The 20811-nt window shown below is 46.0% G+C and overlaps 1 protein-coding gene and 1 long non-coding RNA gene across 2 annotated transcripts; both read left to right on the plus strand.

Annotated features, from left to right (window-relative positions):
- Positions 1-1227: 1227 nt before the first annotated feature.
- On the plus strand, positions 1228-19455 carry LOC144179180 (interferon alpha-inducible protein 27-like protein 1). Its single transcript, XM_077707431.1, has 3 exons — positions 1228-1350; positions 18096-18136; positions 19020-19455. Exons 2-3 carry the CDS (start codon positions 18106-18108, stop codon positions 19331-19333), a joined length of 345 nt encoding a protein of 114 aa, XP_077563557.1. The 5' UTR covers positions 1228-1350; positions 18096-18105; the 3' UTR covers positions 19334-19455.
- Positions 12187-15013, plus strand: LOC144180463 (uncharacterized). The gene is made up of 4 exons (XR_013324426.1): positions 12187-13230; positions 14191-14317; positions 14396-14617; positions 14687-15013. It is a non-coding gene; the product is annotated as an uncharacterized LOC144180463 (long non-coding RNA).
- Positions 19456-20811: the final 1356 nt, after the last annotated feature.

Raw genomic sequence — 20811 nt, forward strand, 5'->3', positions numbered from 1 at the left:
CTAGAGCGGGCGCTGGGCTTTGGATTCAGCAAACCGCCAGGTGGCGGGCCGCAGGCCAGTGAGGCGAATGGTGGAGGAGACGATGCAGCGGTGGACATTGAGTCACAGGCAGAGACCACCGAGCGGACGAAGCGTCGTCTCGAAAACTGGTTTGCAGTAGGGAAAAAGAGGTGTGGCGTCGTAGGCTAGGACCCGTGCGGAACATTTTTCCGAACGTTGTGCTCCGCCCGTTTCAAAGGGAACAGCCATCAAGACATCATCATCATCATCATGCACCCATGTGGGCGGGTAAAGACCGGCGGTAAAGGCTTCTCGTAAGCATTTTTTCCTTCGTGGATCGCTTCGAATTGGACGCCAGCCAGCAGCCACATTTCTAACACCTGACACTTCTTTTTACGCGCCTAAAGTGCCTAAAAGCTCCTTAAAACGAAACAAATTTCAAGCAAACGATATGGCGCAAGATAGGAGAAATATCTTTTTATTCGTCAAATAAAAACGTGGCGAGTGCAGCTGATGAAAGAATACTAAATTTCTTTCCTCCATGGTTGGAAGTCAGCATTCTGACTTCTAACCATAGAGGAAAGAAAAGTATTATTTCTTCCATGTTTTTAACGACGTGACCGAATTAGGATGCGGTGGTCGCTCGATTGTTTTCATGTCGCGACACGTAACTACGGTTTATTATGCCAAATATACGCTTGTATACAAAGGTAATTGGGTTGCGGACACAGAACCTACAGACCTCCGAAGTTGCATTTTCTGGCAACATGATACATGTTTTGGTCTCGGCAAACACGTACAGCGCCTGTAAAGTCAAATCCGAAGGCTCTAGCGCGCTTATCAGCCTACAACTCCCATGCAGCCGGCCTATCGGTGCATTTTACGAAAGGCTGTGGCCAGCGTTCCGTCCAGACGGAACGATATACGGAACGATATCAAAGTCCACGTGTTAAGAGCGTCGACACACAGCATGGTGGGTGCATGGGCGTTTGCTTCAATGCTCAGACGTTTTATATCGTAAAGGCGCGAAGATTGGCGCGGTGCCACTCATAACTCGTTTCGGTGTACGCCTGTCGCCGTCAGCGGAAGGAACGTTTTAGCAGTTGGTTTCAGCGTTGTTTGTGTGCGCGCTAGGAAGTGCTCCACTCTCGCCTCGCCGCGGGGGAGGAGAAAGTAAAAATGCGGTGAGCGGCGGAAAAGGAGGGAGAAGTGGCGCCACCGGCGCCACTGGGCGCCGTTGGCGCTACCTTCGCTATTTTAGGGGCCTCGCTGGTGGAGCAGCAGTAGAGGTGGAGCCTACAGGCTGTTGCTGTGTCGCGCGAAGCTGTAATTGTCGTTGAAACGCCTCCGGTGAGTAAACTTCTATCTTTCGTTGAGGAGTTTTCTTCATTTTGTTCTAAAAGATGCGCACCCAAAAGCTACTACTGCGTTTTCTGCGTTTGCAGATCTACGTATTAGAATAGGGTTTTCCCGCTATATTTCCGCAGCTAGTTAAGTGAAGTCCAGAATGCTTTGCTCACATAGCTGTAGAATTTGCTGCTGGTTAAAAGAACTTGGACAAAGACCCGCTTTGATGCTGTGCGTCTCACTGTGCGTCTCGCACCGAGCAACGTTCCCGCACGGATCGAAGTCTTCTATAGTTTCGGATACGTCGTTGCGGATACGTCGTACGGATCCGAAACTACAGAAGACTGTAGAGCACACAGGTGTAGCTCTAGAGCTACAACTGTGTGCTCGCCCTAAACTAATACGAACAAGTGGACGGAAGGATCGACATACACTAAAACTTTGTTAAATGTTAGTTTTTGTGGAGTTTGCGACGTACACAATGTGAAGAGCGCAGATTGCGTCAGAATTCGCCAGTAGCTGAAAGCAACGACGCGCCGCCGTCGAGTCCGTAACTTTATTTCGAATTTTTTTATGGGTAACATTTGCCAGCAAAAACTCATTCGATATATGGAAAGGCCCCACGCGCAATTTACTCCCAAATCTGGATTCGCGCCACGGGGTCTCTTCGTTTAGGCAAACCGATAAACTAGTTTTTGGACGTTTGTGCTGGTTGCGTATATCAGCGGAAACCAGTTCAGTATCTGAACGGGCAATCGAGATTATCGTGAAAACACAATCACCTTCCCCGTTTTAATCCCGTGGGAGTGCAATTTCCAAAAATTCAGTCTTATGTCAGCCTCTTCGCCATGATATATACTTCCAAAATTTGAAGTATTTAGGTTCCTCACTTTCAGGTGGGCGCGTCGATGAATCAGGCAGTCGGGCGCGTGGCAACGCTAGATCGAGCGGGCGAGCCGGCGGGTATAAAATGTAAAAGATCTCTGCGAACGAAGAAAAAAAGATCGCTGACAGTGCGCTGTGGTGAACCACGCAGTTAACGCTGCAGCGCACATAGCGCCATCCGGTGGCTGTTTATTAAACTACCAACACTAAAGCACGGCCTCTGAGATTCCCCCGCGCGCGTTTTGATCTCGGAGGCCGTGACTAAAGCCCAGCATTTCTTTCCTCCATGCACCTGCAGCTGCTGTGGACGTCATGGAAGAAAGCATGCCCTAGTAGCACAAATTGTTGCCGCAACGTTTCTGCCGTGTTGCCAATGTTGTGTAACGTTAGGCAACGTTACACAACGTGGTGACAATGTTGCCGAATGTGGGCCAACATTGGACACATTCAGCAACATTCCCGCAACGTTTACAAACAACGTATAGGCAACGTTGCCCGTATGCACATTTTTCACGTTGCAGCAATGTTGCCAAATGTGGGCCAACGTTGGAGACATTCAACAACATGCACGCAACGTTTACAAACAACGTATAGGCAATGTTGCCCGTATGCACGTTTTTTCACGTTACAGCAATGTTGCCAAATGTGGGCCAACTTTGGAGACATTCAACAACATGCACGCAACGTTTACAAACAACGGATGCGCAACGTTGCCCGTATGCACATTTTTTCACGTTTCAGCAATGTTGCCAAATGTGGGCCAACGTTGGACCCATTCAAAAACATTCATGCAACGTTTACAAACAACGGATGGGCAACGTTGCCCGTATGCACGTTTTTTCACGTTCCAGCAATGTTGCCAAATGTGGGCCAACGTAAAATCAGTGTTGGACGCATCCAACAACATTCACGCAACGTTTAACGCATAGGCAATGTTGCCCACATGCACATTTTCTTGCGTTGCAGCAATGTTGCCAAATGTGGGCCAACGTTGGATACATTCATGTAACGTTTAAAAACACCGCATGAGAAACTGCCATTTACACGCTTTTTTCGCGTTGCAGCAATGTTGCCGAATGTTGGCAAATGTCATATTTATGATGATAAACGATTTCACGTGGAGTTACATAAGCTGCCTAAAAATTCAAATGATCCCGTACAGCACACTTGAATGTTTGCGATATAGTTACAGGATACGTTAATTTCGGGAGTGTGGTTAAAAGTGATCAACGCGTACGTACAGTTTCTACATATTTAGCAATGCTCACGAAAAACCTTCAAATTAACATTGTCTGTGTACATGTTTATCTAGGTTGTCGCAATATTGAGGAATGTTGAATGTATAGCAGCTTTCCATTTATTTATTATGTGAAACACCACACTAACCCATGTTTTGGAGAAATTACGTCGCCTATAAAAGTTCAAATGGTTATGCCCAATGGACGTCTTAGCCACAGTACACTGCAACGTTTTTAGATTAGGTTGGTTTAGAAAATGTTGGTTCACTGTACCATCGCCCCGTGTACTTTAATTACTGTACTTTAGCTGCATATAATACGGCACTTACACGCACACGCACGCACATAAATGAAATCCCCATCGTCAGCCTGTCTACTGCAGGACGAGGGCCTCACCCATGCAGGAAAGAAAAGTATTCTTTCCTCCTTGCACGGCATTTGCTTCGCGCCATCTCCGCGACCCCGACCTGCCCCGACATACAACCTCCCCCCCCCCCCCCCTCCACCCTCCTCGCCCGCTCCATCGCAAGGGGAAAAAACGTGGCCGAGCTTTCTCTTCTCGCGCAAACCCTGCCGCAGCCCAAAACGAAGAATCTGACGCCCCCGCGCCGGCTCCCTCCTTCGCCCTGAGCACGGCTTTTGAAGCTCCTTTCATGGCGGCCGAGCTCGTGCGGGTTGCAAAATGCAAAAAGGAAAAGTGCGCCCGTAGCCGAGAGGCAGCACTCGCGCCTTCTTGACTTTGCAACTTCCACTTGTCTTCCGGCAACCTCCCTGCTCAATTTGGCCTCCTACTTGTCCCTCCCATCCTAAAAAAGAACAAATCTCCCAAACTTTTCTCCTCTTTTCGTCCTATTTCATTCACGAGCGTTGCCTCCAAAATTCTCGAATCCGTGGCGCTCCCACGCCTCGAATTACAAGTATGCACGAATCTGCAACTTGAACCCTGGGCCGCAGACGGGTTTTCCTCGCCAGCGCAGTGCCATTGGATTCAATTGCCGACCTTGTCTCTGCACTAGAAAACGCGAAGGCTACCAAAAACCGTGGCCTTTGTCGTCCTTTTGAACATTCGCAAAGCCTTCGACCGCTTACGCCACGAGGCTATTCACGATGCAGTAAAACGCTGCAAAATTACTCGGCCGTCACCCTCATCTCCCCCGACGTTACAAGACTGGACGAGGCCCGCCACTCCATCGCGCAAGAACCAAACAAGCAATACCCATACGCGTGGGTTGCATCATGCAATGCACCCGCTCGCATCCCAAGCATCAAATTTGGGTGACAAGAATCCTGCCTACTCAGCAGGCTCCGTAACTGGCTCCGTACTGCAGCCTCCGTACCAGTGCTCACCTACAACTGAATGAGAAAATCAACAGTCCCACTTGTTCTTCATCCACATAAATCAAGCAGCCTAAAATATAGAATCCAATTCGCGAATCAAACATAAAGGCAAACCAGATTTCGCTCAAATTCCAAATCAAATAACTACCCGCTCTTCATTTAAAATATGCGTTAGAAACAGGCCAGAAAATATTTTGGAGCTGGAAAGACGGGGATGAGGGGAGATTTGAACTAAGACACACTTTGTGTGGCTGGGGCCCCTTTATGTACACCACGCTATGAATGCGAATTCTCAGTGCAAGGAAAAATGAAAATTTGTGGACGTCCTAGCGATATCGCGTAATGATGTTATAACACACTTGCAGTGATATCGCATGGATGTCCACAAGCAGATGATCTTGGGTGAAACATATTGTATGGACATCACATGAATGTCCTGAAATGACATTGGATATTGTGACCATTTGTGGATATCCTATGGACTTTCGTGGTTTCCTGGGTTCAGAGGCAGACCGCAAAAACCCTACATCAATGTGTGATCATTTAGAAACACAGCTCTCGAAAAACTGCAGAAATGCATGTGGAGAAGTGTCACGCTGAGCGTGTAGATTCCCCCATGAAATCTTAAAGGAACCGTGAACGTTTGAACGTTTCTCAAAACGAAAGAAACGCGTGGTGCCGGTCCGACGGATGGCGTAGCCAAACTCGGCGGCAGATCCGTTTATTTTAGTCCCTAATTTGTTGGATGATCACACAATATTATCTTAGAGTGGATGCAGCCTCGAATAAAATAATACCGCCATTCCGCGCATCGTGCGTTACAAGCCAGGTGCTGCACCGTTCTAAGACGGTCATTTTTTTCAAGATGGCCGCCGGCTGTTCCATGAATGAAATTCGTTTTTATTTCATTTTTTTAGTAAGCGGGTAAATCTCATCGCCGTTCTTGGTGTTAATGAAAATATACCACAAATATGGCACCTTCGATTGAAGGTTGAGCGCGAACAAAATATTTTTTTGTTCAGGAAAAACTTACAAAAACACTCATTTATTGCTGTATCATTTTGTAAAGCTAAAAGAATACACTAACAGGCTTCGTTTACGTTGGAGAACAGAATTTTAACAGGTCAGGCAGGCAGATTCCCGATCATAGCCAATACTTTCTAGCCTCACTAAGTTATCAGTGTCGTGCGTGAGCTCGCGTCATCCGCAAATTACCCCGCAATGATCGTGTTGGCAGTGGCATTTCTTTGTGTTGCACATGGGCCCGCGGCGATTTCCTCCACGTGTAAGAAATCGAACTTCTATTATTAGTCACGCAGGCGTAATTATTATAATCATCGAAAAACTACGTCCAATAAATATAAATACAGTAGTCACTCGTTATAACGAAATCGCTTTATTCAAAATATCGCTTCATTCGAAATTTATTCTGGTCCCAACCCAAACGGATGCATTTTAGGCCGCATTACTCGAAGCGCCAGAAGACCTTGACCCGCTTAGAGCGAATTAAGTGGCGAGCGGAGGCGTCGCCGTGCCGCGGTGACTCAGTGGCGAGTCAGGCTGTCAACATGGCAGGTCAACACAAGCTGGTACTTCACCGGCGGTTTTCTCGAGCCGGTCATGCTCGATTCGGGTGATCCCCATTTTGGACAAACGGTCCAAATGCGTGGTAGGGTCATTGAACTTCGTCGCAACACATTGGTCAAGGGCGTGGACACGACGGTGCGCGAACACTGGCAATCGAACCGTAGAATTGGCAGTGTCGCCGACAACGAGGCGCCGAAGAACTCTTGTGTTGCAAACTTCACGGCTGCACAACTCGGGAAAACAATTCCCAGTGATCATGCAATGCCCCTAATGCGAAACCGATCAGTTTTCATGATTGTGCTTTGTACGCCCAATGAGCGGTTAATCTTTTTATTATTACTATTTATTTATTTTTTGAGCTCAACAAACAACCTCCGTCTCGAGCCACGGCATCTGCGGCGCTTTTCAGCGCAAAACTCTCGTATAGCGTTTCGTGACGCCCGCACACCCCCCTAAAAAGGGGCACTGCCGCTGCCAATTTTTGTGGGCGGCGACCATAGCCTCCTGCATTGCTTGGTCAAATGGTCAAATTGTAGCAGGGGTTGCTCTCGCCCGGCAAGAACATGAAACAGCCACCACAGCTTACTCTGAATAACGTTTTGCTTCAGTGAATACATTATGGTTTGATAATTGATTCCTCGCAGCTGTTGCGTATAATAAGCTAAACTGGTTTAGCTTTTCTCGAGTGGTTGCTTATATCAATATACCGCTTATAAAGAAATTTTTCGCCGTCTTGCTGACTTCGCTATAACGAGGGATTACTGTATCTGTATTCTACATGTTTCCTCTTAGTTTTACGGAATAGCAAGCTCAGTTTAAGCCAATCTTTGCAGCGCGTTATTTGTTTTCATCAGTAAACATGCAATAACAAGAAGTTTGTGTTCCCCCTCGCCCCCTACTTGTTGCTTATCCCTGCTCCATTTATATGTCCCATTTGAACTTCAGCCTTCGTAATATCGCTCAAAAACAGTCACTTTCAAAAGCAATCATGACTTTTCTATACTCGTCGTGCTAGTCGCACTTTTCTTATGGAGTTGATGAACAAATTTTTACTTTTTTACGGTGAGGTGCCCACAATAATTTGAAGATATGACTCAACAACGAAGCACCTTATTTCTATACCCGTTTTTTTTTTTCATTCACTTTTCCTAAAGGTATATACGCATACGACGCATACACGCAAAAATTTCTTGGCGGCGTGCATCTGACACATGAGTTTCTTGAGGACAGATTGGACTTACAATAACTCTAAGCGGCCGCTTTTGTTGGCTATGGACGCGTTTCCGTGAAGTCCAGTCCCCGCGAAATTTGTGAACGTGTGCAATGAAACGTCGCTGTGCCACACCTAGTAAAAAGCCAATCAAATTATATAGGTACGACAGTCACGCTCTGAAAAATCAATACCTGCAGCGTAAATCAACTTAGATCCGTGTAAATGACACCCAAATAATGACGTGTTTTAAGCAGAATTTCACTGATGTACGAAACCAACTTTTCCATTTTGCGAATGCGCTCTTATTGGAACATCCGTGCGCTCAACGGTTCGCACCAGCCCCTGCAGGCCGTGTCGCTCATGCAATTGGTATACCGATTGTCTCATCTTATAGTGTGATTTAGTTATTCTAGAAACCCACTTCAGTGGCTGTTGTGCTAGCGCTGAGTCCAAGGATTGAGCCCGAGGACGCGGGCTCGATTGCAGGCCGCGGCAGCCGCTTTTTGTGTGTGTGTGTGTGTGTGTGTGTGTGTGGAGGCGAGAAGCGGAAATGCCCGTGTGTTCGGGATTTCGGTGCACGTTAATTAGATCCCCAGGTAGTCAAAATTAATCCGGAGCCCTCTACTACGGTGCGCCTCATCGCCTGTGTAGCGTCGGCGCATGAAACCTCATAATCAGTTAAATCAGATATTTTAGGGCGATTTTAACACATCATTAAACTTAAAGAGCAAAACACAGCTGCTGAGCACCGATAAAGCCGCGCAGCTTTCACCCTCAACTGTGCGTTGTCACGTATGGCCAACTATCGGGCTGTTTTCGTGAGTCTTTTACAAATGCCACTCGGGTGCGTTTTTGTCCATGTGCATGCCGCATATATCCAGGAAACTGACCAAATGCACAGCGCCTGCTAATTAACCCAACGCGCGCGTGAAACGGACGGCGCAGCATTTCGACGTCGTGAGGCACGAATGAGAACTTGGGTTTCATTGCCGTGTGTTATTTTGCAATCATTATTTGCTGAATAAATAAACAAACTGGAATTTCAACAAGAAAATAGCTTTTTATGCCATCGTCAAATGGTATCTACTCCGACTTGGCTTCCTTTACGTTCCATAGCCGCTCACTTCACCATGACATCATACCGAAATTTAACGCGGCCTCTTTACAATGGAGATGTGTTCTTTTGGGAAACGTGCACCATATGGAAAGACAAAGTGATCGGGAATACGCCGTGTTTTTCATTCGACGTGTTGGCCGTATCTTTAAGAAGTTCGCGCACATTTCTTTCATAACTGCCTGAAAACAGCATCCAGAAATGACTTCCCAACTTTCCTTTCCTATTGTTAAAACATTGCGCGCCTTCCTTTGGTAGTAAACGGTTGCATTATAAAAAGGTAATCGTGCATCGACAAGGAAAATTTCCAGTTCCATTTTGCTAAGTTTTCACAAGCGACTCGCACTGTTAACTTTCTCTCTTAAAGGAGTACTGACACCAAATTTTTGCTTCATGTTTTTATTCGTTAGGTGTAATAGGTGTAATATTTGGTAAATGTTGCCGTGAATGGGTATTCTAGCGATTGCGCGGTATACAATGGCGACCTTCGGAAGCCTATTTATGGCCCCTTTAAAGCATGCATGGCCGGGTTGTTTTATGTTGCCGCCTGTATATCCTTAAACAAAAATAATCTAGATAGAAGGCTCAAACATTGCCTTGTTGCTGGATCCTCATAATTGCTCGAAAAAATTAATTTACTGGAGAAATTTTATATGCAAGCTATATAAATTTCTGTGCATCATATGGGTGTGCGAGCCGTATACATGTCGCCAGCTAATTACAATCGTGTGTTTTCCCTTCATATATACATTGCCGCAGTAATTGCGGTTGATTTATGAAATAGATTAAAGCCCAAAGTTCATGTACTTTAAATTGCCCCCTTCTTGTGACATTTAGTCACTGTTATAGCCCCTCTGATCAGCGAACGTTCCAACTAGTCCACACCTTGCACCTTTGTTTGAAATAGACAACATGAAGTGGGCTGTTTTATATTTCAACTTCCCCATAGACATTTCACCTACCTCGAGCGCCAAAGTCAGAGCACCATGATATTGTAACATATATGAAACAATAAAACAAAACAAAGACCTAACCCTGGTGTGACACCCATTTTCCAGGAGATACTGCCTGTACGAATTGCCTATTTCAAGGATCTTTTCTCATTATACAAACGAACCTTCCAAGTAACCTGAAAATTTTTGCTCTTGTTCCCTTCCAATAGCATTGCACACACTATCTTCAGATTTTTCCTGGTGTAATTTTTATTCGTAAGAGGTTCCAATGCATCGAACACTTGTCGCGTTCTGCTTGGCGCGAAACGAAATACAGCAGGGCGCCAGGCGTTCTCGGAACCCCGCCTTTTTCCGAGACTTCAGCTGGGAATCAGGCACGCTGTCTCGCGCATTCCTTTCTTCCTGCATGCCTTATTTTTTGTTTTCGTCGACGCTCCGTCCCGTCCCGTCCCTTCTGTGTGTCGCGAAGGAAGTTTCAGCAGCCGAGCGCGAAGTGGGGGATGGCCGAAAAAAAAAAAAGACCGAAAGAAAAGGCTTTCGTCCTTGGCCAGCGTCCTACCCTCCTCTCATACGCGCACACGTGCGCGCCCCTCTGTCATGCGAAGAAATTGCATCGGCAAAAACAACCAGCACGAGACGAAAAGACGTAAAAAGAAAAAAACTACGACAAAGAAGAAGACGCAATGCACGTGGCGCTAAGTTCATCGACTTGCGACCACGGCACGAGCTCGCGCCGGCCACCGGCGAATGAGAAGCGGCCAGCGACAGCGGCTGGCGGGCAGAGAGGAACGAGAGAAGAACTCCGCGGGGTGGAGCGAGACCGGGATGCGCGGCGGTCGGGCGACCGGACCCGTGCCGTGCCCCAAGAGGTCCTCCACAGCCACAACCTCAAAGACACCTTCTCCACAAACAAGTCAGGTCGTCAGGCAGCGGTAGAGGAACACGACGCCCAAGAGAGCTGCGTCCTCTGCTACATGACGGGGAGCTCGGAGCGCGCCCTACCCCTGCGGCCTGAACACGCCAGCTGGACCTTTGAACACCGAACCATCACGACTGCGCCTCTGGAACGTGAGGTAGGGCAACCCCGTTCCGGCAGCAAACACTTATTGTGGACATTTCATCACCGTGCTTAGTCCTTGCCCTTCATTCTCTGACTTCGGACACTCCCCATTTGCTTGAACTCTTGAACGTGTTCTATACCGGTCTTTCACTGTTCTTCAGTGTTTATTAGTTCCCCGCTGTTCCTTAGTTTTTCTGTTTGTTGTGTGTATTTGCTTGGGTTTCGGGTTACATAAACAGAAAGTCTCGTTTCCACAGTTTATTGTATTTTTTATTATTGTCCCAGAACCTGACAATAATTGGCGTCCACGGCAGGACGAGGCTAGTTCGTTTGTGTATACTCCTAAACACCCGACATGGACCTTGCAGAGCTAATTGATTTGGGGAAGCGATTGGGATTAAGTGGCGACGAGCTGACAGAGTGGGCACTCGAGGAGCAAAGGCTCTGGCGTGAAGAAATAGTTCTAGATATCGAGGCGGCCAAAAGGCTAGCGGAGATAGAAAAAACAGCGCGCGGAGATTGAAAACAAAACTTTGAAGCTGCGGCAACGACTCGAGGAGCTTGAGGCTAGGCGAAGTGAGGCCCGTCTATCTAAGGATGGCGGGAAAAGCTTTGATAACGTACAGGCTTTCTCGCCCCCGCGCTGTAGTGCAGATAAACTGTCGCCCCCTCTTGATGTGGCACGAGATGCCAATGAACACACGGAACTTGACGTAACTGTAGAACATCAGGCAGCCCTTTCATCACCTGATAAAGAAACTTCACTTTCACTTAGTCCGCAAGTGGCGGAATTGCACTTGACTCTTTCAGGGTTTGATGAGGTTAATGTTGACCACAAACCGTGTTTGGAGCACAGCCCGTCTCAAAAGCGGAGCTCTGTACCAAAAGAAGTCCTCATCACAGACAGGGACTTTCCACCGCCTCATATGTTAATCCAGAGTGTCCATGGGTCGAGGAGAAAATATGGACCGCCTAAGCACCGAAGGAGATGCTTCGGCCAGCGGAACTTGCGAAACAAGAGAACAAAAAGAAAACCCGGAGGGGCAAGAAAAAGAACTAAGGTAAAACTTAGTTCACGCGAAGAATCGGCCAGTGGGAACACAAGGTCGCCCGCACCGCATTCACACTCTTCTCTTGAATGCTTATATAACTTGTCAGCTAGTAAGAGTGAGAAGGAACCCAATCACGACCAATGCCGTAGCGTGTATCGAAAAGGCAGGGGATGGCACCGCAGCCACTGTCGAAAAAGGTACGAACTACCTGCCGGTTTGCATTTATGGTTGACGACTGTCCGAAATCTCACTTGAATGTCATGTGTAAAGATGGTTGGTGTTTTGACTCATTATGGGCTATGATCAGTGTTTTCTGAACTCGTATTTTCTCTTCTAGAAATTTCGAGTGCATTCGTGATTACTAGATATTCTGTGACTGTTCCCCAAGGACTGTGTGCATGGTGTGTCGGACATGAGTGAGCAGACATTTTTCTGTGAAAAATGCTTAAGTGGGGGGACATGTCATGCGAAGAAATTGCATCGGCAAAAACAACCAGCACGAGACGAAAAGACGTAAAAAGAAAAAAACTACGACAAAGAAGAAGACGCAATGCACGTGGCGCTAAGTTCATCGACTTGCGACCACGGCACGAGCTCGCGCCGGCCACCGGCGAATGAGAAGCGGCCAGCGACAGCGGCTGGCGGGCAGAGAGGAACGAGAGAAGAACTCCGCGGGGTGGAGCGAGACCGGGATGCGCGGCGGTCGGGCGACCGGACCCGTGCCGTGCCCCAAGAGGTCCTCCACAGCCACAACCTCAAAGACACCTTCTCCACAAACAAGTCAGGTCGTCAGGCAGCGGTAGAGGAACACGACGCCCAAGAGAGCTGCGTCCTCTGCTACATGACGGGGAGCTCGGAGCGCGCCCTACCCCTGCGGCCTGAACACGCCAGCTGGACCTTTGAACACCGAACCATCACGACTGCGCCTCTGGAACGTGAGGTAGGGCAACCCCGTTCCGGCAGCAAACACTTATTGTGGACATTTCATCACCGTGCTTAGTCCTTGCCCTTCATTCTCTGACTTCGGACACTCCCCATTTGCTTGAACTCTTGAACGTGTTCTATACCGGTCTTTCACTGTTCTTCAGTGTTTATTAGTTCCCCGCTGTTCCTTAGTTTTTCTGTTTGTTGTGTGTATTTGCTTGGGTTTCGGGTTACATAAACAGAAAGTCTCGTTTCCACAGTTTATTCTATTTTTTATTATTGTCCCCGAACCTGACACCCTCGCAGAGGGGTCCTCCCCTCATGCTTCTTTGCGACTGGCAGCCGGCGGTGGGTTGGGAAGAGTAGACAAAATGCGCGCGCTTTTTTCAGAAAGGAGCAGCCATAGTGACAATCAAACGGAATGGAGAAGGAACCATGTCATACGAAATATTGTTGTGTGGCCGCATGTTACGGCGAATATTTTCGGGCCGGAAAGTTCATAGCAACCGACCAGTGAAGGTAAGCGCTCGATTTTCTGAGCTCACCTCGTTCTTTCGAATGCAGTTTACTTCGTAAAAGAGCGGGAACAAGATTGCCCTCCCGTTTCTAACTTCTAAGCATATCCTTGCTTTTGTGAATGCGTACGGTTGTAAAAGGGGAACACGTATTCACTTAAATTTTATGGAAAGAGTATAATGAGAAATCAGGTGGGTGCTCAGTAGTAGATTTTTTGTTATGATGCTGAAATCGAATATATATATGTTCTGCAAGAACCTTGATATGTACGATTGGCTTTTAATTTACTTCTCGCCGCAGCTGCTCACGAACGCGAAAAATACAACTAATAAATATAACTTTGTTATGTTTAATTTCACGCGAGTTTCGGCGGCATGCTGTAACGGTACACAATTTAGCGTTGCAGTTAAGCCATATGTTATCAGCTGCTTATGCGAACCATCTTACGATGTAAAACAACGCCTGACGTCTTTGTAGTATTCACATATTTTCCATGTGAAAGGCTGTTCTACGTCGGATGCTTATAACTATAAAGAAAATAAATGACAAATAAAAATAAATAAATAAAATGATCAAAAATAAATAAAAATAAGAAAATAAAACAGCTCAAGCCAGTTTTTAGCACATTTTTCGAGAGCAAAAGGTAAAATTAGGCGACCAAGAAAATACACGGTTGTAATTTCATCTAGTTGTACATGTAATGTTTCCCTTCTTTACATTTGCCTGTTTACTAATTTTTGTTCCTTGCGTTTTTATGTTTATGGCCATTGAGGTAATTATCGTCCTCTTTCAATGATTGCCGACGTACCACGTCGTCATCAGTTGGTCGGCTTCTCTTGTTAATTGAAAATTCTCTGGCAAGCTGTCTGATCGAAGACTTTTCACTTAATTACTCAATGGTCTGGAAAGAAAGCTGTAAGGTATTTTATATAATTCAGTATTTCGTCCTTTTCTGTTTTCCAGGGATGCTTGAGAAACCAACTCAAGCGATGTGCGTCATAAAGTTGGCACGGGCATTAGAAAAAGTTAAACAAGCAAGACAAAGTGAAATGTGAAGAGGCCTGTTTTGCTATAATATTCCTTCCTAAAGGTAATGTTTTCTCTATTAGCTAAAATTTGCTTCACTTCAGTTTTCTGAACCACTTCTATACACTCTGTTTTGTTTCAGAAATACCTTATGATTTACCAGCACCACAACATTGACACACGAATAAGCTCATCTGGCAGCAAGCGTCATCCAAACTGCAGGTGAGCTTCTGAGCACCCTGTGTGTTAGAGCAATGCCATTTTGTTTGTTTTCCAGGAATGGCAGCCAAACCTCATTTGAAGTGCCAGTACAAGAAAATTGATGAGGCCATATTGTATGCCAAAAGTCCTGGTGTTCTGAGAGGTGAGACATTGTCTATGCTGTAACAACTTTGCAACTTCTCCTAAACTACAGCTTTTTTTCATTTCGCAGAAGCGTGGCAGTAACAACCCCATGTTACTGGGTTCATGGCCGTCAAGTATGTCATCAAACTGACTTGTCAAGGCAGAAGAACAAGCAAGCCCAGGAGGAGAAAAACGAAGACAACGGCTGAAACAGCGTACTTGCGAAATTGCAATTGCTTTAACACAATACGTATTCGGATCGATTGTTAATGGTAAAATAAAACGCACATGTTCTTTCATCTTAAAGAGTGTCAGTGTTGTTATTTACGCTAGCTGGCATGTTCCTTGCTTTAAAATTCCGCCATTTCTTAGTTTGTTATTTTGCCGGACTGCCTTAATTGTGTGTGTTGGTCAGTGTAGGGATCAAATGTATGAACATGCAGTCTAAAATGCCAGTTTATACCTTTTAGGAGTTTATGAGGACGAGGTGTGAAGTGCTCGCTTATCATGCAGTCAACAATCGTCTGTCTAGGAAAAAGTTAACCTATAATATTTTCATCTAGTTATTGTTGCATGTATATTATAGATACATGTAACTGTAAGTTACCTGTACATTGCTGCAATATCATCGCTTCGTAAGAGAAACATTGCTTGAACGTCATATCAACAGTGCGCGGATGCGGCCCTCGTGGGGAAAAAACGTATCTGTAAAGTCGCGGTAACGTTGTAGGAAGCATCGCTTGAACATGATAGCGACGTTTTCTAAATGTTACCCGCACGTTGGAAAAATATAGCTGGAAAGTTACCGCAAAATTGTAGGAATGTTATTGCAACTTCATAAAAACATTGCTTGAACGTTGCAGCAACGTTCTTTGTATGCTAACTTCATGTTAAAAGTGTGGATCTAAAGTTGCTGCAAGATTGTAGCAATGTTATCACAACGTCCGAATGGTACAGGGATATGCTTAAATGTGGTATGCACGTTGCGAAAATGTAGCTGAAAAGTTGCTGCAATGTCATCAGAAAACGTCTCATAACGTTGTTCAAATGTGTCCCGTACGTGGCTGGAAGGTTGCTCCAAGAGTGTAGCAACGTTGACGAACGTCAGAAACAACGTTATCCAAACATTAAAACAACACCCTTAAAACGTTGCCCCCATGTTGGAGCAATGCTAATATCATGTTGACGCAATGTTTCTGGGAAACATTGCACTAACGTTAAAAAAAGCGGACATTAGCCACGTTTTGGCAACGTTAAGGGGAAACGTTGTGGAAATGTTCGGGCAACATTCTGTGCTACTAGGGTGTGCATTATATAAGCGGGCTCACCTGTTAACGTTCTTATGGTACCGCACAACTTCATGACCCGCGGACTTAATAACCATTGTGCACGAGTAAGAAAACCTTTACAAACACAAATGAATGTCCACAATGGCCTAGTTTCCTTATTTTAGAGATATGTAACTTGTGCACTGAAATTAATACACAAAACTCTTGCTTGCCAGACAGTTAGCGCCATACAAAACTGGATAAACCAAAATGTGTTTCTTGTTTATTTTTTATCTCAGTAAATAAACGATGTATTTCTAAAAGACGTAAACTAGGAACGTAAGGAACATTTCTATGAATTTTTAAAACCTTTCGTATCGGTGCAGGATGCTTTTTATGCCCCTGGATCATGTTGTGTGTAATCAGAATCATGTTGTGTGTGTAATCATGTTGTGTGTAATCAGAATGTAATCAGGTGAGTCCCCCTTAACCACGGCCGCTCGATCTACTACAGGAAGTGGACCGGCAGCCCAGAGCAGCCGCGTGTCATCTGCTACGGCGACCCGCTGCCGCAGATGTTGCGAGCGCTATAGAATCTCCCTCTGGAATGCTGAATCGCAAATGAGATAATAAGAAAAAAAGAAGTTTCTGCAGCAGGAAAATAAGCGCACGCGTTAGTGCCCTCCGTTATTTCTCGTGTAGTCAGAAATTTGGTCTGTTTTTTTGTTCGCAATCAAACGAGCATAGTATTTTATGCCTTGCCTCTTTTTTCACGCGATCCTGGACTTTGCTATGATATGGAAACAAGCTTGAAATTGCTGCAGGAAATGACGCTAAAATTTCTTCGCCAATATGTTTTTATATGAGGCGAGGCTTTGACGCAGGAAATGAACGGAACAATAAACTATTGCATGGTTCCAATTGGAAAATGGAGCCAATAGCTTTTGCCTAACAAGAACTGAGACTCATATGAGTGCAAAATTCGTTCGGCAAACAAACACGTGCAACAACACGTGTGCGACACACTAACACATGCTGTAGGATAGCATTATCCTGAGTGAGAATTCTCAGAACAACATTTCGATTTCCTGATTCTTTTAATCAGCAACCGGTTTTGTAAAGCGAGTTTCAAAAACAGGGTGCATAGACAGTGAAGAGCATATATGTGACGTGACTCACAGCAGAAATACAGTCGAACACGCATATATCGAACTCCAAGGGGATCACGAAAAAGTTCGATATATCGATAATTCGAAATATAAAATAGGTCCATCTAAAGCTTATCTGAAAGCTCCGCACATCACAGACCTCTTCAAAGGCGCGTCAAGCGGTAACTTGCGGCACAGCGTTCGATATATCGAATGTGCCCGTGATCGGGAGCTCAATACACGCGTACAATAGCGCTATGCTTTTGCATGGGATTTCCAAGGGGATGTTCAGACTGTTCGATATAGACAATAGTTTGATATATGCGTGTTCGATATACCCGTGTTCGACTGTACTCTGAAAGTCATGGGATAAAGTGAGTTTCTCTGATATCCTTTCCTATTAACTCGTCAGCTTTCGAGAGCTACATTTCCCAGGCTCGGAAGTTCAGCAGCAGCGTGCCGTTGCAGACGACACATGTGAATTCACATGTGTTGTCCGCAACGGAACGCTGCTGCTGAACTTGTGAACGAGTTAACGATAATGGCCTTGAGGACATATACCTTGGCGCCACCTACGAGTTACGTCACTCATAGGAGGATGGTTTAGGTATGTGGTCGTCTGCTAGAACACATTTCATGCACTTGTGCGACCGCGTGGTTTGTTGTTGTTGTTGTGGCCACTGTAGGCTTCCCTTGTCGTTTTGATGTAAATTACACAAAAAGTGGTCTACTGGCCTAATAGTCTGGGCAAGCAAACAACTCACTTGTTCTCGGCGACACTGCCGCGTTTAAGCATCGTGACCCACAACTAATTAAAGTGTCGTGTGCTTTGATGCACTCAATAGCACAGTTATTGTGTCCATTTACCCAAAATACTAAGAAACTTCTACTTGTAAAAAAACGCACGCCTTAAAGATCCTGCATATTGTGAGGATTGTTTAAGGGCCCTCGCCTTTTACCTGTGTGGGCAGATGGTTGGGCAGAGGACTGTCTCATAACTGCACAAAGACTTGGTTATTATTTTTATGTTCAGTTCGGCGTTTGTTTTGGCTAGGCCTCATAGTTTGTTCTTTGTTTGCAGCTGTTATAACATGGACCCCGTGACCGTTGGTGCAGTAGCAGGTATGTTGGCGTGGCAGCAGTCCCTTTTGCGGCACCTTTCGAAGCTACTCCCCCCTAAAGCTCGTGGCGGCTCGTATGGAAGCGACTGACTGGCGACTACACTCTTTAAATGTGCTGCGCTTGGTCGGGGCTAGAGCCACCAGATCAGCGTAGCTTATTTAGTGGCTCTAGTCGGGGCCCTTTGTCAGAGCCCTTTTCCGAAAACGCTCCTCCGGCAATGCCTTGTGTGTAATCACGGCGCAGAATCTCCGGCTCCTGCTTTGTGTACCCCGCGATTTTCTGTAGGTCACAACTTGCGTTATTCGAACACAGAGATCTGATGTTACATGCAAGCTTCCTTGTTTCCCTCATTGCTGTGTCCATTTTTTTGTCACTAGCGTCATGAAGCATTCTTCATTCATGAAGTTTTAAAGCGCAGCCCAAGACGCAGGACAACAATACAAAAAAAAAAAAAGAAGACGCAGTGCGCTGTGGTCCCTCGTCTTGTGCTGCACTTTAAAACTTCACCATGTACCAACCCGCCCAAAGCACTACTCTGCTGATCTACAGCCACGGAATTTATGGAGCAGTTATGGTATTGGGGATGTATCGTGGCGTCGTGCAAATTTGTAAGTGAGAAAAATGTAGCCCACTTCGTTCCAGAAATTTGCTAGTTGAAACTAGCAAACTAGTCGAAACCATATCGTTACGCAGATATAATTAAGATAGATATTAATTTATATAGTTATATAGTCATTTAAGGTGCACGAAATATTTTAAATGCTCAGTCATTAACAATTACGGTTTCTTAAATAAAATTTAAAAGTTTTAATCACTTAGGTGAAGCTGCATGTGTGTACCGCCGCATATGACACTGGTGGATGTACTCCTTTTCTTTGAGCAGGAGCAGCTGTTGCGGTGGTCGCCGCTCCGGTAGTCCTGTCTGCAGCAGGATTCGGCTCGATAGGAGTACTAGCGGGTTCATACGCTGCCGGGGTCCAGGCCACCATGGGTGGATTCGTGGCCAAGGGCAGCCTCTTTGCGGTATGTCAGAGCTGGGGAGCCGCAGGCATTCCACTCGCGACCAAGGCCGTCATCGCCGCTGCCGGGGCGCCAGTTGGTTACGCTACGGGAGCCGTGGTTGCGGCTGCTCCAGCTGCGGCACGTGCCACGGTGGGCTTCGCTGCTGCCGCGGCCCGTGCGTTGCTGCGATTCTGAGCCACTCACTGCCTGCGCCCCCAGTGTTCGCGCCTGTACTTGCCGGGTCGGGAGGACCAAGTGTGGCGGTGAAGTTGTGATGGCGTGCAGATGGGTCCGAAATAAAGATTATTGTACGCAAATATTTACTATTTGGAACTTTACTGAGAAAGCCGAGTACTTGAAATACGGAAATGAGCCTACCAACTCAAGCGTGCAAACTAGTCTAGTACGGTGCGAGCATATTTTGTCCATTCCTGGGCAATTCGAGCGTGTGTGTGCCTTGTGTTGGTACCGTGAGAACAGTGCTGGCTGTTTATTGTAGAGAACTGGCGTTTGCTGCACGGTGCAGAACGTGAGATGTATGTGGTGTGCTCTATACACAATTCTCCCAAAATGACATAAAAGATACCATGCTACATGAGCGTTTCGAAGGCCTTTGAGGCGAATGTCATTTGCCTCAAATGACGCCTTTGAACTTCTACACAATGTTTTTCAAAGGCCTCGGGTTGAAATGCCATCTGAGTCAAAGGAGCACCACCAACAAACTATGAGGTTCTCATCATTAAGAAGAAACACCCCACATATGACAACACCACACACCACACTTATTCAGCAATAGACCTTGCAGTTGGCTCCGCAATCTTACTGCCTAAACTTGAATGGAGCGTAATTAACAACCCCTACGGCAGTGAACATTTTCCTGTAAAACTATTAGCTACAAACAATGACTCTCAAGACACAGAACCACTTTGAACGTTTAAATCACAGGCGGCTGACTGGAAAACATACAAGGAGCTTTCCAGGCCACAGCCTACAATAACAACCCGTTTATATGTTGAACCAGCAAGTTCACTAATTACAGCCCACATTCTTGACTTTGCTCAGAAAAGATTTCCAGGGGCTATTTGCAAAACTCTTCCAAAACCAGGACCATGGCGGGAATGAGGACTGCGGGCGTGCACGGTGTGAACAGAACAAGGCATGGATCATTTTTTGGGCTATCTCATAGCCGACAACCTCCTCAATCTTAAGGGGGCAAAAGCCAAACGAAATCGTACGCGGCGTACGGCAAAAAATGAAAGGAACCAGGTTTGCATCGTCTATAAACTCATACAGATTCTAGGAAAGTCTGGACTGTAATAAAGAAACTAAAAAGTTACAAGACCTATCCCATTCCCCTAGTAAGTAGTGTGGGTAACACTGTAAAAGATCAAGCAGATGCTCTTGGGAAACACTCTGAACACGTTTTCAGTTCTTTGCATTACACACAAACATTTTTACAGCACAAGAAGACAGCTGAGCGTCAGCCTCTCTGTGAACCAACGTTCTAATGGGAGATACAATGCTCCATTTACCATGCTTGAATTGATGAGTGCACTCTTGACATGTGGTAAGTCAGCCTCTGGAGCTTACAGAATTAGCTATGACATGATCAGACGCCTGCACAGTGGCACCCTACATGCAATACTCTCTTTAACGAAATATGCCAAACAGGT

Source organism: Haemaphysalis longicornis, unplaced genomic scaffold, assembly GCF_048455015.1.
Source record: "Haemaphysalis longicornis isolate Haplotype H1 unplaced genomic scaffold, Haemaphysalis longicornis Haplotype H1 scaffold_4, whole genome shotgun sequence".
Classification (NCBI taxonomy): domain Eukaryota; kingdom Metazoa; phylum Arthropoda; class Arachnida; order Ixodida; family Ixodidae; genus Haemaphysalis; species Haemaphysalis longicornis.

What these genes read in the sequence shown, in the direction of transcription:
- LOC144179180 (XM_077707431.1), top strand. Translation starts at nt 18,106, where the DNA reads ATGGACCCCGTGACCGTTGGTGCAGTAGCAG. An exon ending in GACCGTTGGTGCAGTAGCAG is followed by an intron (nt 18,137 to 19,019) that starts GTATGTTGGCGT and finishes TTCTTTGAGCAG; the next exon opens with GAGCAGCTGTTGCGGTGGTC.